Source organism: Grampus griseus, assembly GCF_964374135.1.
Source record: "Grampus griseus genome assembly, chromosome: 5".
In the NCBI taxonomy this organism is placed as follows: domain Eukaryota; kingdom Metazoa; phylum Chordata; class Mammalia; order Artiodactyla; family Delphinidae; genus Grampus; species Grampus griseus.
This window is the reverse complement of record NC_138998.1, coordinates 27,975,502-27,994,200: the sequence shown is the minus strand read 5'-3', so window position 1 is coordinate 27,994,200 and position 18,699 is coordinate 27,975,502. Positions and strand designations below refer to the sequence as shown.

The 18,699-nt window shown below is 44.0% G+C and overlaps 1 protein-coding gene across 1 annotated transcript; it reads right to left on the bottom strand.

Moving 5' to 3' along the window:
- Window positions 1-18,059: 18,059 nt before the first annotated feature.
- On the bottom strand, window positions 18,060-18,699 carry LOC309823104 (proline-rich protein 13-like; the record flags this gene model as incomplete). Its single annotated transcript, XM_082655283.1, has 1 exon — window positions 18,060-18,699. The coding sequence occupies one exon, from the start codon at window positions 18,697-18,699 to the stop codon at window positions 18,166-18,168; it is 534 nt and encodes a 177-aa protein (XP_082511409.1). The 3' UTR covers window positions 18,060-18,165.

Here is an 18,699-nt window from a genome sequence, read left to right as displayed (position 1 = left end):
CATCCGATTCTCTTCTCAATCCATCCTTTCTACCCAGTCAGCCTTATCCACGCCCAGGGCTTCCATCATCACCTGACTTACGAATTTCTATTTTCAGACCAGACTGTTTCTTGGAGCCTCAAACCTATACTGCAGTGAGTCATCTGACGTCTGCCTTGGATGACTCCATGGCACTCAGGGTTTCACATGCCCAAGACTAAACTCACAACCACCTCTACCCGCAGCCTGGTCCTTCTGCAGGGGCCCAAGCCCAGCGAATGGCAGCGGCAGTCATGCTGGACTCCTCCCTCCCCCACTGGCCCTGTGCAGTAGCAACATTCTTGGTCGAACCTTCTTAGTACCCGTCCATCCTGTCCTCTCCTTTCCATCTCCATTGCCACCCCTTTAGGCAAGCTCCCATCATCTATGGTAATTTATTCTTTTAATTTTTAACTTATTGGTAATTTATTTTTGCTTACGCAATTATTTGTTTTATGTCTGCCTCCTTCACTAGCTTATACAGAGGTGGGGACTAGCTTTTTTTTTTAACATCTTTATTGGAGTATAATTGCTTTACAATGGTGTGTTAGTTTCTGCTTTATAACAAAGTGAATCAGTTATACATATACGTGTGTTCCCATATCTCTTCCCTCTTGGGTCTCCCTCCCTCCCACCCTCCCTATCCCACCCCTCTAGGTGGTCACAAAGCACTGAGCTGATCTCCCTGTGCTATGCGGCTGGGGGACTAGCTTTTTTGATGACTTTTGTGTGCCCAGCACCTTGGCCTCAGTGAATATTTGTTGAATACTTAAGTAAGTGAATAACTTTTATTTTAAACTTTTAATTCATTTTGGAGGCTGTTGATATAATGGCTGCTCCATTAGAGCTTGCTACTTTTCAGGCTGAAATCAGGGATGATGTGCTTGGATGACTTTGCATTCTATGAGGTCTGGGGGCAAAGAGGTCTTGTCTATGGAGACTAAACAGAGGGTCTGAGGGGATCACATGCTCTGAGATGAGACACAGCCATACAATAGGACAGGCGAACACACACACACACACACACACACACACACACACACACACACACACACACACACACACACACACACACACACACACACACACTGTATCCATCCTTGGTCAGCTCTTGCCTGTTACTCCACAGACATTATCTTTATTTGGAGAATCAATTATGTAATCAATCCCTCACTATTTCTCCAATAATGTAGCTAATAAAAAGAAAAGCTATTTTGATGGTATCTGGTTTTCAGCTAAAAGGAGGGTCAAACCAGCAATTTTATCAGCTGCCCTTTGAAAGTGCTTCTCTTGGTCACAGCAGTTCACAGGGGGAAACACGATGATTTCAACCCCATTCTTGATATTGGCTCCTGCCTAAGGTGACAGATTGTGTTACCTCTGGACCAGGACATCCGTGGGTAGACAGCAAGGTCAAGTCAAGGTTACACCATGCCGGCTCTGTCATCAGAGCATGGCCCAGCCCTCCCCCATTGCCTGTTCCAGTGAAATACTAGTCAAATTGGTGAGTTTGGGGGATACTGGTGGAAGTGGGCCGTGGGAAGAAGCCCCAGGACCTGGGCTTTTGGTGCAGGCTTTGGTTTCAGAACCTCCTCTTCTAAGGTTCTTCTCCAAGAAAACTATCCCAGCCACATGGTGACAACTCTGTTGTTCCTGCCCCAAATAGATGGAAGGCCCTTAAGAGCAGAGACCATAGTTTTTCCACTCCCCACCTTCATTGTCTGGGCCTTTATGGGTGCTTACGAATTCTTTGAGCAGCAGGAGAGGTCTGACCTTGGAGGTGTTAGAAATTAAGTACTGGAGTAGGAGAGACTAAGTCTGCCTCCTGGACCTACCACTTTCTGGCTGAGAACTTCGGGCATGTCACTTAACATCACTGAGCCTCAGTTTTCTCACCTATAACATGGGGACCATAATAGTAGTTATCTTACTTACGTAAGGTTTTGTGAGGAGGACTCAATCAGATAATGCATATAAAGCACAACAAATGCCAGTGTGTGGAATGAATGAAGCTGGGGGTGCTCCTCCTCCTTGGATGAGGGAGTCAGAGGAGATGCTGGCACATACTGGGACCCATTGCAGGGGCTCCAGGCCCTCTAAGTCCACCACTCCTTTGGATCTGACCTCCAAACATAGAAAATAGAAACCAATGCCTTTTAGTAACATATTTATTTAGATATATTGTTTGGAGCTCTTAATTTAAAAAAGGCATTTCTTTCTTTCTTTTTTTAAACATATATTTTAAAATTTATTTTATTTATATTTATTTTTGGCTGTGTTGGGTCTTCATTGCTGTGTGCGGGCTTTCTCTAGTTGTGGCGAGCGGGGGCTTCTCTTCGTGGTGGTGTGCGGGCTTCTCATTGTAGTGCTTCTCTTGTTGCAGAGCATGGGCTCTAGGTGCGCAGGCTTCAGTAGTTGTGGCATGCAGGCTCAGTAGTTGTAGCACACGGGCTTAGTTGCTCCGTGGCATGTGGGATCTTCCTGGACCAGGAACCCATGTCCCCTCTATTGGAAGGCAGCTTCTTAACCACCAAGGAAGCCCATATTTCTTTCTTTCTTTCTTTATATCTTAAAAAAAGTTTTAATTGGAGTATACAATAGTTGATTTACAAGGCTGTGTTAGTTTCAGGTGTACAGCAAAGTGAATCAGTGATACATATATCCACTCTTTTTCAGATTCTTTTCCCATATAGGTCATTACAGAGTATTGAGAAGAGTTCCCTGTGCTGTACAGTAGGTCCTTATTAGTAATCTATTTTATATATAGCAGTGCGTATATATCAATCCCAATCTCCCAATTTAGTCCCCCCCCTCCCGCTTTCCTCCCTGGTGACCATAAGTTTGTCAAAAAAAGGCATTTGAAAGAAACTCGGGGCTTCCCTGGTGGCGCAGTGGTTAAAAATCTGCCTGCCAACTCAGGGCACACGGGTTCGAGCCCTGCTCCGGGAAGATCCCATGTTCCACGGAGCAACTAAGCCCATGTACCACAACTACTGAGGCTGCGCGCCACAACTACTGAGGCTGCACGCCACAACTACTGAAGCCCGCGCGCCAGAGCCCATGCTCCGAAACAAGAGAAGCCACCGCAATGAGAAGTCCGTGCACCACAACGAAGAGTAGCCCACACACGCCGCAGCTAGAGAAAGCCTGTGTGTAGCAATGAAGACCCAACACAGTCAAAAAAAAAAAAAAGCTTAAAAGAAACTCGTCACTTGTTCTTGGGCACCTAAGAGTAAATAAAAGCACGCCTCACTTTCTTAGGTTAAAACTCCAACCACCCTTCTTTGGCGTGCTAACAGTCCCTAATGAGGTCAGGAAAGCAGTGACCACCTCAGGAAGTGCCCTAAGGAGGTTCTTGCGCACAGCCAGGCCCTCTGGTCACTGTGAACACAGCTGGGGAGACCCCATCTGACAGGCTGTGGCCTGGCTTAGAAGAGCTCTGCTGATTTGTGGCTACTTCTTAGGCTGCCATCTTGTGGCAGTTGTTCTGAGGTGAGTCTGTCTGTGGGTAACAGGCTTCCTAACTTCTCCAAAGATCTGCTTCCCTGTGATTTATATAGTACTTGCATATACTTGCAAATGGGGCTCTGGGGTCCTAACTCCAGCTGTAGGAAAAATGAACATGATGATCTCAGGATGGAACCTTGTCCAAGAGGGATGTCCAGGCCAGCACTGGGTGGCAGGTGTCCAGGTGATATGCCCAGGGCAGCGGAGAGGGCAACAGTAAGAGCTGCCATTTATTGAGCATTTACTATATACTATGGCTTAGTGCTTCCCATATATTATTTCTTTTAATACTATAACAACAACTCTCTGAGCTAAGCCCTGCTATCTCCATTTTACAGATGAAAAAACTAAGGCATGGAGAGGTTAAGGCACTTGCCCAAGGTTACAGAGCCAGCGTGTGGTAAATTTGGGACTCAAAATAAGGTCTTTCTGACCCAAAGCATGTGCTCTAAGCCCCGCTGTGTGATCATGGGTGGGCTGTAGAGCCACAACGACCTGGGAGCCTGTCCTGGCTCAGCCACTTGGGTTATGTGAGCTTGGCCCAGTCACTTAACCTCTCCCACTCTGTTTCCTCCTCTGCGTGAAGCTTCCTCATGGGGTGATTGAAAGGATTAAATGGGTTAATTGATGTAATTAGCACAGTGGCTGGCACAGATGAGGGCTCAGTAATGTGGGTTTCTTCCTTACACCATTGGGAGGGGAGAAATGGGAGGGGCCGTCTCCCTAGTCAGTCCTCCTACCGTTTCAGCCTCCTTTCCTTCCCCTGGGCTCCACAGGACCCTTTGTACCAACACCAGAAAGTCTTTGATTCCTGACACTTTGGTCCATTTCTCAGTTTAGTCATCTTGGCTGCATGGGAAAGGCAGCACTAGATAAGGTAAAGAGCCCTTGACTAGAATTTTAGAGACCTTGGTTCTAGTCTAGTACCAGGTCTGAGACTTGGATGACTTTTGTCTCTCTGGACCTCAATTTCCCCATCAATAAAATGGAGGATTTGTCCATATACAGGACCAATGTGCATATGTAGTCCGTGTGCAGCCACTCCCTGGTTCTTTACCCACTGTAGACGTGATAGACGTGATTAGTCAATTGCAGCATCTTTGTCACTGATCCTGGATGTAGCCTCAGAGCGCTCCCTTACAAGTAGAGGCAATCACTGTCAACTGGTTAGAGTTGAAATGACAAAACCTCTTGGATATTCCTGGAACAGTTAGTTATCTGCTAAGGGTCCTTCCAGCTTTCACTCTACCAACGGAGCCTTTAACGTTCTGAGGGGCAGTGCAAAGAATGTGGGTCTGAAACGAGGGGAGTGGATTCTAGCTCTAGAAATATCACCTAGCAGTTGTGTGACCTTGGGTAAGTTGTTTACACTCTCTGAGTCCTGCTTTCTCATTTGTGAAAAAAGAGTCCTAATGTGCTGTGGCTGTTGGTATGCTGTGAGACCGAAATCACTGCAGCCTCCCTGAAGGCAGGGTCTGGGTCCCTGTCAGTGCTGCACCCTCTGTACCTGGAACAGGATCTGGTTAGCAGGCTCTCCGTGAATTTTTGTTGAATTGAAGCAGAGTAAAATATGAAACCTGTAGAAATGGAAGAAACTACAACCCGGTGAAATACGTCTCTAAAGAAGTGGTTCCCAGTCTTTATGGAGCATAAGGCTGATTAGGGAGCCCTTTCAACATGCAGATTCCTGAATCCTAGTGCCGGGAGCTGGTCCAGGATGCCTGGGGTGGGACCTAGGAATCCACAGGTTCAACAAGCTTTCCTGGGAATTCTGCTGCAGGTGGTCCAGCGTTCACTCTGTGGGAAATGTACCTCCAGAATTGAGAGGCTCAGAGTAGAATTTGTAAATAGAGAGGCCTCAGTTTGTTGCCAGTTGTTCTCTGGGATTTGAGTCCCCACTTTGGAGTTCCCAGAGCCACTGCATCTGTGAGGGGGTCACCTGGAAGGATGGCTCCCTCCTCTCCTCATTGACTGCCTCCGTGCGAGGCCCAGTCCCCAGCTGGATGATGCTTTTAGGTTTCTACGCTCTGACCTGCGAGGCCCACGTAGAAAGCAGCCAGGTCAGGGGCACTTCTCCTTTTATCTCAAGTACAGTGGGAGTGTTGGGGGTCTAGGTTGCCAAGGCTGCTCATCACCAGGTATCCCGTTCAGATCATGTGTCGCTTTACCCAGCTCTGTCCACAAGCCTCAGGCCAGGATCCTTGAGGAAGGGCAGCCAGGAGGCAGGTTGGCTGGGGCTCAGCCAGGGTGCCCCGGTTGTGGTGGTGGTGGTGTGTGTGTGTGTGTGTGTGTTTGTGTGTGAGTGAGAGAGGGAGAGAGAGGGAAGTGGAAGGGGGGTGTGTGTGGGGAGAGAGAGAGAGAGAGAGAGAGAGAGAGAGAGAGAGAGAGAGACACTACATGGTTCCCAAAACAACTGAGTGGAAAGTGAAAAACTATCAGATATTTGGGATTTTTTCCTCCATGTTAGTAAACATAGAGATCTTTGCAAACACCCATGTATTAGATGGAAATTGAAATGTTTCATCCTGATGCTTCCGGGTGTGATAAGTTCGCTTGCAAGTAGGTGACTGGTTACAGCGTATCTTTGGATGATACTGCTTTACTTCACAGTCACATTCATCCCCGTCATCATCATCATTCAGGCCAAACTCATGAATTATAAAGAGATAGTTGGATTTTTGAGCCCTTGTTAAACATTCAAAATAAATCCAGTTAAAAAAAAATAATGATCCTTTGCTTTTCCTCCCAGGGTCTTCTTCCCACAGCTAACAAGTTCGGTTAACTTCATGTGCTTCTTATAAGGCTTAAACAAGTTAACACATGAAATGGGCTTACAACTGTGCCATAAATTCTCATAAAATGATGCCCATTTTTCTTTACTACTACTACTACTACTACAGATATATCCTGTTAACATAAATCCTTCAGGAGCAACCCCTTAATTATTTCAAGCCAGTGGGGAATTCTCTGTCCTACAGTCATTAAATTCTCAGCTAACTGAACTCTTATACTTTAAAAGAGGAGATCTTTGTACCTTTAGTCACTGGGACATGGAGGCCATGCTGGACTCCCTTGCTTTTATAAATAAAGCTCGACGGACACAGCCTGGTTTTCCTCTGGTCTCCTGGGCTCAGAATTCAGAACACCAGCTGGTGATTGTCAGGCCACAGCATGGTACAGGGCAAGTGCTTCTTGAGTTGCTCTCTTTTTCTCTTTCTTTTTTTTGTGGTGCACCCTCCCCATTCAGATATTCATCTGTCTCTGCTTCCAGGAGTCTTCTCTACTCTCCCTTCTAACTTGCTGCACCAAATCTGTCAGGCCCTAAAGAGAAACAAGCAAGACAGAAAAGAGTAAAGATATCCAATGCCTGAGAGCCGCTTTTGCTTAATCTTAAGTTGTTAATGATGTTCTAGAGAGTTATGGTTGTCATGCAGAATATCTTCCAGAGAAGCCAAGTGTTACCTGGACATTATACTCCAGTGGGACCAGGAAGACTCCAAATCCAGCATAAGGGCCAGTTATGCTCAGCCATTCCTAATTCGACACCCAGCCCGGGCAGAGGCTCTGATCAGCCTCGTCGCTTGGGCTTCCTGCTGCCCTAGCTGCCTCAGCCTGTCTCAGAAGTGAAACCAGATGGCTAGGATGGGTAGTGAGGGAGATCCACAAAAAAACCCCAGGGAAAACTGAGCTCCAGGTCCCACCCACTGCCCCAAACTGCTTCTGAATCGGTTCATCCATGAACAAACCCCGAAATTCCTTTTATCTCCCAATCACTAAGAATCTGATCCTTTATTTAGTCCCGAAACTCGGAAACTAATCTTTTATTTATCTCTACTGTAATCCCACTTCAGGCTATGTATGGAATACACCACTTGGGAACAAACCTCTAGGATTTCAGAAGGACCCTCAGTCAGGGAAGCACAAGGGCTTACGAGGGAAAGTAAAACCAGGGCCAGGATGTTTTGGTTCCATGCGTGAACTAGAGGAAGACATGCCTGATTTGGGCTTGTGTGATGCAGAATGGGCGACAGGCAAGCTCCCTAATCACCAAACCACAGTAGAGGGCCGCATGGTGTCAGGCCGCATGATGTCAGGCCCCAGCGAGGCAAGCTGGTTGAAACAATTTCCTGAGCTTCCTTTAACGCGGCCCTCAAGCCAGGGTAAGGAATCAGTGACACACTGAATGGTTCCAGACAGCTGTCTGTCAGCCTGGTTTCACCCTCTCCCAGTGGATGTGAGGCCAAACTACATGGCCAGTGTGGCAGTGAGTGCCAGCCTGCGTGCCCCTCCTCACCCATCCATCCTGAGCAGGCTGGCTGCCACCGGGGCCCCGAGAGGACTGTCTAGTCTCTCGAGGCCTTCCAGACCCCCCCTCCCCCTGAGCCCCTGCTCTCTTTCACTCATCTTGCATTCAACACGTACTTCCTGAGTACCTCTCACGAGTACCTCGGGGCTGGGGCCGGCCATTTAGTGGTGAACAGGGCACTGTCCGTGCCCTTACAGAGCTAATAGACCCTGTGGAGAGATCAGTCAGATGCTGAATAGTCCTTTAGGTAAAGCTGTGATGGAAGGAAGGCGAGGGGCCACGTTGTGGGTTGGGAGTGTTTGGTGGGAGGATGCGGTTTGTGCTGGCAGTCAGAGGCTAGGAAGCTGACCGCTGGAGGCTGGCAGTCAGAGGCTAGGAAGCTGACGGCTGGAGGCTGAGCGGAGTTATTAGCAAGGTGCAGAGCTGGGGAATCAAGGAGTGTCTTCACGAATTCCTCCACTCGCTTTGGCTGTTCACCTTCTTCGTGCCTCCCTCCAAAACTGAGCTCTTGACTCAGACCCCAGGGGCGTTTAGCATGTGTTTAAAACTCCATTTCTGCAAACTGCCTCTGGGCCTCAGTCCCTGGTATCATGCTCAGAACCAGCCAGCTGGTCCGTCCCTTCCCAAGCCCCCTTCTGGGGAGGCAGCTGCCCAGTCTTGGTCCTTCTTTCACCAACTCACTCTCTGATGTACTCACACGTCTTTGGTTCACATCCCATGTCAGCTCAGTTCTGCGGGGCTTTCCTGCACCTGCTGGCCCCACAGGGGAGACGGCTCACCTTGTTCACATATTCTCTCTCTCAGGAGTTTGCTTCTTCAGTTCGCCAACCTGCCCTCAGTCAGGGCCGGGCCTTGCTTTAGGTCCAGGCTGAGGGCTAAAGGGGAGTCTGGAAGAAGGCCACGGGGGTGGGGTTTGGGGAAGGCTTCCTGGGAGAGTCAGGTTGAGAAGGAGTTTGTCAGGGGGCATTGCTTTTCTTTCCACTTCTCCTACCCCTTTTGCTCTTTCCCATGCATTCTTCACCCTCTACTCTGGCGTGTCATGGATGTTTCCCAGCTTCAGCCTCAAGGGATAGAGCTGGGAGGGCCCTTGGAGATCTAGTCTGACACCTGCCCATTTGACAGATGGGGATAGTGAGGTCCATAGAGGGGGATGGATTTGCACAGAGTCATGCAGCTCAAGGAAATATGATGGCTAGTTTCTTGTATTGTTCCAGAGTCTGTGTGCCTATGACTTACTCCTTCCCAGCCATAAAAGCTTTCTGCAAAGTGTACACCAGTTCTCTCCTCTGAGTGCTGCCCTTCACTGCCCCTCATCATTGCCTGATGCTCTCCAGGGAGGGATTTGCAGGAGTCTCAGTGCCTTCCTGCTTTGGGCAGAGGATCCTGGCAAGGATGTATCCTGGGATCCTCATGGGGCTGTCTCCAAGGAGGGTCCCTCTGGGCTGCTGTCCTTCTAGACTTCGCCTGAGACAGTGAAGTTCACTGTTAAGAGCAGTAAGACTTTGGTCACCTGATTTTAACAATCTGTAAACCCCAGTTTTCTCATCTGCAAAATGAGGATAACGATAGGGCTAATAGCTTGAATGAGATCATGTTTGAGAAGTCCCTGTTATATAGCAAGTGCCTATCGTCAGTGGCTGCTATTGCAGTTCTCTGTTCAATCCTGACCCAGATAGTCATGGTCAGTGGTCAGGGAAGGCATGGTAGCTTCTGGAATGCTGTGTCCAGAGGTCTGTAGGGAGGGAAAGGAGAGGCCGGTGGACCAGGCCTTTGACAAGGCCTCTGGGAAAGTGAGTCTTCTTCCTCCTACCTGATTTTGATGGATAAGTTGGTGGAAGGATGGGAGTGGAATTAGTGGACCACAGGTTAATAAGCAGTAATCTCCTGGAGTCTTTGCCAGTTTGATGGGAAAAGGAAGAAAACTCCAGGAAATGCCCAAAGGCCCTTTCTGATGATTCAGTCGTTGGGTCCTGGCTGTGTTTTCAGTGGTCTCCATGCAGGCTTAGCTTGCAGGGCTTTGAGCCCATGACAGCCTCAGCTTGATGAGTGGATTTAAAAGGAACCCAGCTCAGAACAGAGTTCATGTTAGAGCCAGGTGTCGGGGGAACAGAGTGACAAATGACTCCCTGGCTGTATTCTCTGAATGCACACACCCACTAGCTGATGAACCCATCCAGGGAAGCACATACCCATAAAATGTCCCTTAGAGCAGGGGAAACTGAGGCACAGAGACCTTGAGTGACACTCAATCTGTTAGTTGAGCAGCTTGGACTAGAATCTGAGTTTGTGGATTCATCTTTTCTCCCCTCCTCCTTTTTTTTTTTTTTGGTAAGGAATTTGATTTTTATTCTAAACACTGAGAAACTATTATTTGTAAGCTGGAGAATGAGATGATACAATTTACATTAAAAAATAGCTTTACTGAAATATAGTTCACATAACATAAAATACCCTTTATTTTTTTCCTTGACTGAATTATAATTCTCTAAAGCTGCCTTTTTTTTTTTACATCTTTCCTACAAAATGGAGTTTGCTTCCTGAAACAGTGAACTTCTTGTGAAGCTTACCACATTCCTCTAAGACTATTTGCTTGGTAAGAAGATAGTTAAAAGATTTTAAGACAGAAAACTTACAGCAACCTTGCAGGGAACTCTACTCAGTGCTGTGTGGTGACCTAAATGGGAAGGAAATCCAAAAATAGGGGATATATGTATACATATAGCTGATTGACTTTGCTGTACAGTAGAAACTAACACAGTATTGTAAAGCAACCATACTCCAATAAAGATTAAAAAAAAGAAACCTTGCTTTGCATTCCTATTCCCATCTTCTTGAATTTCATCAGAAGAACCTATACTTCGTCCTCCCTGAAGCAAATTATCCTTAAAGAAAAACAAAAGTAAGTAAGGTAAAGGGAACAGCTATTTAAAAGAGTTATATTCCTTTTAACTTTGTTGTATGCTCTATTGTCACACATTTTAAAATGAGATTTTAAAAACTAAACTAATTTGAAGAAAGCCATAAAATAGATTATTGAGTCCTTATAAAAATATAGTATTTTAATAGTGGTGTGTGTGTGTGTGTGTGTGTGTGTGTGTGTGTGTGTGTGTGTATGTGTGTTTGTAATTGTCATGCTTAGAAAGCATTCTTTGTGGAAACAAAGTACTGTAAGTTCTTGGTACATAGAGTTTTGAAGAGAAGATACTTAGGACTGACGTCAGAACTACAAGTCCCAACAGGATTGTCCATCCAGCACAATTTTCTTTCTTCACTGTTAACACTGACCAGTGTGCTACTGTGGTCCTGATTGTCAGCTTCTCCATAGCGTGGTTATCCTGTCCTACAAGATCTCCATTTCCTGCCTCTGCCCAATCCCATCATCCTTGCTGCTCTGTCACTCTGACCAAGGGAAAACAAGTCAGAAAATAATCCTTTTTTAAAAGAACAAATTTGAAAATTCTGTTTTTCTTTCTCAACAACTAGTACAAATGGATGCAGTACCTTCAAACTACATTATATATTCACCAATAGAGTGAAGAAACTAAATCATAATCTGGTGTTTCAAAAGAACTATTTTTTAAAAATTTACTTTTTTAACGGGGTACACTTGCTTTACAATGTCGTGCTAGCTCCTGCTGCACAGCAAAGTGAATCAGCCATGTGTATACACATATCCCCTCCTTTTGGATTTTCCTCCCATCCAGGTCACCACAGAGCACTGAGTAGAGTTCCCCATGCTATACAGCAGATCCTCACTAGTTAATCTATGTTGTACCCAGTGGCATTTATATGTCAGTCCCAATCTCCCAATTCATCCCACCCCCTTCCCCCCCTACAAAAGAACTATTTTTAGATTGTGATTTAACATGGAGAGAAACAAATTCCCCCCCCCCAAAGGGTTAAAATTGTTGGATTAAAAAGTAAAACATCAAAACTATCTGGAGACAAATGAAAAGATGAAAATGGAAACACAAGGATCCAAAAGGTATGGGACACAGGGACTTCCCTGGTTGTCCAATGGTTAAGACTCTGCTCCGAATGCAGGGGGCCCAGGTTTGATCCCTGGTCAGGGAACTAGATCCCGCATGCCGCAACTAAAGATCCCACATGCCACAATGAAGATCCTGCGTGCTGCAACTAAGACCTGGTGCAGCCAAATAAATAAATATTTAAAAAAACCCCAGCAAAATCTGTGGGACACAGCAAAAGCAGTTCTAATAGGGAAGTTTATAGTGATACAAGCCTACCTCAGGGAACAGGAAATTCTCAAATAATAACCCAAGCTCATACCTAGAGGAACTAGGAAAAGAAGAACAAACAAAACCCAAAGGTAGTAGAAAAAAAGAAATAATACAGTAGGAGAGATAAACAAAATTGATAAACCTATAGCTGGACACATCAAGAAAAGAAGAGAGGGTTTCCCTGGTGGTACAGTGGTTGAGAGTCCGCCTGCTGATGCAGGGGACACGGGTTCGTGCCCCGGTCCGGGAAGATCCCACATGCCGCAGAGTGGCTGGGCCCATGAGCCATGGCCACTGAGCCTGCGCGTCCAGAGCCTGTGCTGCACAACGGGAGAGGCCACAACAGTGAGAGGCCCGCATACTGCCAAAAAAAAAAAAAAAAAAAAAAGGAGAGAGGGCCCAAATAAAATCGGAAATGAAAAAGGAGAAGATACAGTTGACACCATAGAAATGCAAAGTATCATAAGAGATGACTATGAATAATTATATGCCAATAAAATGGACAACCAAGAAGAAACAGATAAATTCCTAGAAATGTACAATCTCCCAAGACTGAATCAGGAAGAAATGGAAAATATGAATGGACCAATTATCAGTAATGAAATTGAATTAGTAATAAAAGAAAAAAAAACTCCCAACAAACAAAAGTCCAGGATTAGATGGCTTCACTGGTGAATTCTGCCAAACATTTAAAGAAGAATTAAATGCTCATCCTTCTCAAACTATTCCAAAAAATTGAAAAGGAAAGGACCACTTCTCAACTCATTCTATGAGACCAGTATTACCCTGATACCAAAACCAGACAAAGACACTACAAAGAAAAAAAAAAAAGGAAAATTGTAGGCCAATATCCCTGATGAACATAGATGCAGAAATCCTTAGCAAAGTATTAACAAACCGAATTCAACCATACTTTAAAAGAATTGTATACCATGATCAAGTGGGAATTATCCAAGGGAAACAAGGATGGTTCAACATCTGCAAATCATCAATGTGATACACCCCATTAAGAAACTGAAGGATAAAAATCATATGATCATCTTAATAGATGTATAAAAAGCCTTTGACAAAATCCAACATTCATTTATGATAAAAATTCTTAACAATGTGGGTATGGAGGCAACACACCTCAACACAATAAAGGCCATATGGCAAACTAACAGCCAAAATCATACTCAACTGTGAAAATCTGAAAGCATTTCCTCTAAGATCAGGAATAAGACAAGGATGCCCACTCTTGCCACTTTTATTCAACACAGTATGGGAAGTCCTAGCCACAGCAATCAGACAAGAAAAAGAAATAAAAGGAATCCAAGTAGGAAAGGAAGAAGTAAAACTGCAGATGCAGATGACATGACACAGCATATAGAGAATTCTAAAGGTGCCAGCAAAAAACTATTAAAACTAATAAATGAATTCATTAAAATTGTAGGATACAAAATTAATATACAGAAATCTGTTGCATTTCAAATTTTATATATAGAATGGATAAACAAAAAGGTCCTACTGTATAGCACAGAGAACTATATTCAATATCCTGTGATAAACTGTAGTGGAAAAGAATATGAAAAAGAATGTATATATGTGTATAACTGAATCACTGTGCTGTACAGCAGAAGTTAACAAAACATTGTAAGTCAACCATACTTCAATAAAATAAATTAAAAAAAGAAATTGGTTGCATTTCTGTACACTAACAGTGAACTATCAGAAAGAGAAATTAAAAGTATCCCATTTACAATTACATCAAAAAATACCTAAGAATAAATCTAATCAAGGAGGTGAAAGAGTTGTACTCAGAAAACTATGAGACATTGATGAAAGAAATTGAAGATGACACAAACAAATGGAAAGATATAATATGTCATGGATTAGAAGAATTAATGTTGTTAAAATGTCTGTACTAGCCAAGGCAATCTACAGATTTAATGCAATCCTTATCATCATACCCATGGCAATTTTAACAGAACTAGAACAAGTAATTCTAAAATTTGTATGGTAACACAAAAGACCCTGAAAAGCCAAAACAATCTTGAAAAAGAAGAACAAAGCTGGAGGTATCACACGCCCTGATTTCAAACTATACCACAAAGCAACAGTAATCAAAACAGTGTGGTACTGGCATAAAAACAGACATGAAGATCAATGGTGAGGATATGGAGTAAAGGGAATCTTCATGCACTGTTGGTGGGAATGAAACTTGGTGCATCTACCATGGAAAACAGTATGGCAGTTCCTCAAAAAATTAAAAATGGAACTGTCATATGATCCAGCAATTTCACTTCTGTTTTTTTTCCGAAGTAAATATAAACACTAATTTGAAAAGATATATGCACCCATATATTCATTGCAGCATTATTCACAATAGCCAAGGTATGGAAACAACCTAAGTGTCCATCAATAGATGAATTGAAAAAGAGGTGATATATGTATTACTCAGCCATAAAAAGAATTAAATCTTGTCGTTTGCTACAACATGGATAGACCTAGTGGGTATTTTGCTAAGTGAAATAAGACAAAGACAAATATTGTATGATCTCACTTATGTGTAGAATCAAAAATCAAATAAGAGTAACAAAACAGAGTCATAGATACAGAGAACAAAGAAGTGGTTGTTAGAGGGGAGGATGGTGGGAGATGAGTGAAATGGGTGAGGGAAATTAAGAGGTACAAACTTCCAGTTAAAAAATAAATGAGTCACGGGGATGAAATGTACAGTGTGCAGAATATAGTCAATAATAATGGAATATCTTTGTATGGTGACAGATGGTAACTAGATTTAACATGGTGATCATTTTGAAAAGTATAGAAATATCCAATCACTGTTTTGTGCACCAGGAACTAACATAGTGTTGTAGATCAATAATACTTCAAAAACAAACAAACAAACTCATAGAAAAAGTTCAGATTTGTGGTTACCAGAGGTAAGGGGTGTAAGGAGGGAGATTTGGATGAAGGTGGTCAAAAGGTACAAACTTTCAGTTGTAAGACAAATCAGTACTAGAAATGTAATGTACAACATGATGAATATAACGAACACTGCTGTGTGTTGTATGTGAACGTTGTTAAGAGAGGAAATTTTGAGTTCTCATCACAACAGAAAATGTTTTTTCTTTTTCTCTAATTTTGTTCATGAGATGATGGATGTTCACTAAACCTACTGTGCTAATCATTTCATGATGTATGTAAGTCAGATCATGCTGTATACCTTAGATTTATACAGTGCTGTATGTCATTATATCTCAATAAAACTGGAAGAAAAAATATAAATAAAACAAATACTTTCCATTGTTCATTTCCTATCCTTTTCTGTGTATGTGTGCAACATAATTATATCTATCTATCTATACTGCAAAATGATCACCACAGTAAGTCTAGTTAATATCCATCACCACACAGAGTTACACATATTTTTTCTTGTGCTGAGAACTTTTAAGATCTACTTCTTAGCAACTTTCAAATATATAATACAGTATTGTTAATAGTCACCATGCTGTACACCACATCCCCAGGACTTATTTATTATATAACTAGAAATTTGTACCTTTTGATGTCCTTTACCAAAAACCCTCCCCCTTGCCTGCCTCTGGCAACCACCAACCTGTTATGTGTATCTATGAGTTTCTTTACTTTTTCTTAGATTCCGCATATAAGTAAGATCATACAGTATTTGTCTTTCTCTGACTTATTTCAATTAGCATAATGCCCTCAAAGTCCATCCGTGTCACAAATGGAAGAATTTCTTCCTTTTTTAAATGGCTGAATAATATTCCATATATATGTGTGTGTATATCACATTTTCTTTTTCTTTTTTTTTTTTTTTTTGCGGTACGCGGGCCTTTCACTGTTGTGGCCTCTCCCATTGCGGAGCACAGGCTCTGGATGCGCAGGCTCAGCGGCCACGACTCACGGGCCTAGTCACTCCGCGGCATGTGGGATCCTCCCGGACCGGGGCGCAAACCCGTGTCCCCTGCATCGGCAGGCGGACTCAACCACTGTGCCACCAGGGAAGCCCTTTCTTTTTTTTTTAAACTGAAGTATAGTTGATTTACAATATAGTGTTAGTTTCGGGTATACAGCACAGTGATTTAGTTGTGTGTGTGTGTGTGTGTGTGTGTGTGTGTGTGTGTGTGTATTCCTTTTCAGATTCTTTTCCTTTATAGGTTATTACAAAATACTGAGTATAGTTCCCTGTGCTATACAGTAGGTCTTTGTTGGTTATCTATTTTATATATAGTAGTTTGTATCTGTTAATTCCAGACTCCCAATTTATCCCTCCTCCCATCCCCTTTCCCCTTTGGTAACCATAAATTTGTTTTCAACATCTGTGCATCTCTGCGTCTCTTTCTATTTTGTAAGTAAGTTCATTAGTATTTTTTTTTGGCCATGCTTCATGGCTCGTGGGATCTTAGTTCCCTGACCAGGGATCAAACCCCTGCCCCCTGCAGTGGAAGCACAGAGTGCTAACCACTGGATGACCAGGGAATCCCCATCATTTGTATCATTTTAAAATTAATTAAATTAAATTTACTTTTATTTTTTTGGCTGTGCTGCGTGGCTTGCAGGATCTTAGTTCCCTGACCAGGGATTGAACCTGGGCCCTGGCAGTGAAAGTGTCAAGTCCTGACCACTGGACTGCCAGGGAATTCCCAATGTATCATTTTTTTTAGATTCCACATATAAGCGATATCATATGATATTTGTCTGGTTTACTTCACTTAGTATGATAATCTGTGTTGCTACAAATGGCATTATTTCATTCTTTTTGATGGCTGAGTAATATTCCGTTGTATACAGATACCACATCTTCCTTATCCGTTCATCTGTTGATGGACATTTAGGTTGCATCCACGTCTTCGCTTTTGTAAATAGCGCTGCTATGAACATTGGGGTGCATGTATTTTTTCGAATTATGGTTTTCTCTGGATATATGCCCAGGAGTGGGATTGCAGGAGCATATGGTAGCTCTATTTTTAGTTTTTAAAGGAACCTCCATACTTTTCTCCATGGTGGCTGTACCATTTTACATTCCCACCAACAGTGTAGAAGGGTTCCTTTTTCTCCATGCTCTCTCCAGCATTTATTATTTGTAAACTTTTTGATGATGGCCATTCTGACTGGTGTGAGGTGACACCTTGTAGTTTTCATTTGCATTTCTCTAATAATTAGTGATGTTGAGCATCTCTTCATGTGCCTTTGGCCATCTGTATGTCTTCTTTGGAGAAGTGTGTATTTACCTTTTTTTTTTTTTTTTTGCGGTACGCAAGCCTCTCACTGTTGTGGCCTCTCCCGTTGCGGAGCACAGGCTCCGGACGCGCAGGCTCAGCAGCCATGGCTCATGGGCCTAGCCGCTCCGCGGCATGTGGGATCTTCCTGGACTGGGGCACGAACCCGTGTCCCCTGCATCGGCAGGTGGACTCTCAACCACTGCGCCACCAGGAAGCCCTGAGAAGTGTGTATTTAGATCTGCTGCCCTTTTTTTTTCTGAACAGAGACCAGGAGAAACAGGTTTATTTGGACTGAGAGTTGGAGAGTGAGAGGAGGACCTGAGATAGCATACTGAGCTAAGGGGTAGAGATCAGTTTCCAAAATGGCAGTCAGAGCTCATCAGACAAATGGACTCCACTTCCCAGCAGCCTTGCAGTGAGTGCAATCAATAAAAGGCCTGCTGGGAAATGTTTATTTGCCACTAAATCACCCAAGCATGCCACAATTACAAGAAAGGTACAGGTTGTCTTTTCCTTTCCATAATTAAATTTCCACAGCATCTCCCCAATCATGAGTATTACAAAAGAAAGTAAAAAAATCACATTTTACAGATCTTAGACTTGTCTTCAGCATTTAGCTCAAATCTCACCATCTTCAAAAAATAGTTCTCCTGCAAAATTCACCAGCTAAAAGTTCTATCCAAGCAGTTGGAGGACGGCCTTTGCTAGCCCATAGCAATTCTTTTCACAGCAGAGTGAGGCTTAGATTGCAGGGGTGGCGGGGGGAGGGACACAAGGGCTAATTTCCCCCAGTACAAGATGGCCTCTGAAGCTTGATGGGAGAGCAGAACTGGAGAGACTTGAGGGAAGGGTCCAGGCCTTGTATTCAGTCAGAGTCACTGCTGGAAGAGCAGGAGGAGGAGGAGGAATGCTTGCCATGTTTGTGGTGTTTCTGCTTCTTTTTATGAGCTTTTTTCATTTTCTTTTGCATCTTCTTGTCAATCACCATTCCTGGTCCAACCATGCCAGGAGCCAATGTATTCACAGGACACATACCAGGGGCAGGTGGTGGGTATGGAGGGGGGTAGGGACCTGAGGGTTGGCATCCTGGATACCCTGGTTGTGGCACAGGATGACAGGGCCCACCAGGGGGAAAGGCTGGATTCCCCTGGGGTGCTCCTGGGGGAGTGGGAAAGGGACCTGGAGGAAAGGTAGGGATGGCAGGTGGTGGATGGGCAGGATTGCAACCTCCAGGGTACCCGACGTTGGGGGTGTGTGGATATGGCCCTGGCTGCCCGGCATTGGGATTCCATATGTTCAGGTATTTCCTCCAGCCCAGGAATGGAAAAGGAAGGAAACTGAGGAATCCAGGCGTCCCGTCACCTCTACACCACTGCTTGGGCGGACTCCTGCTGCCCAT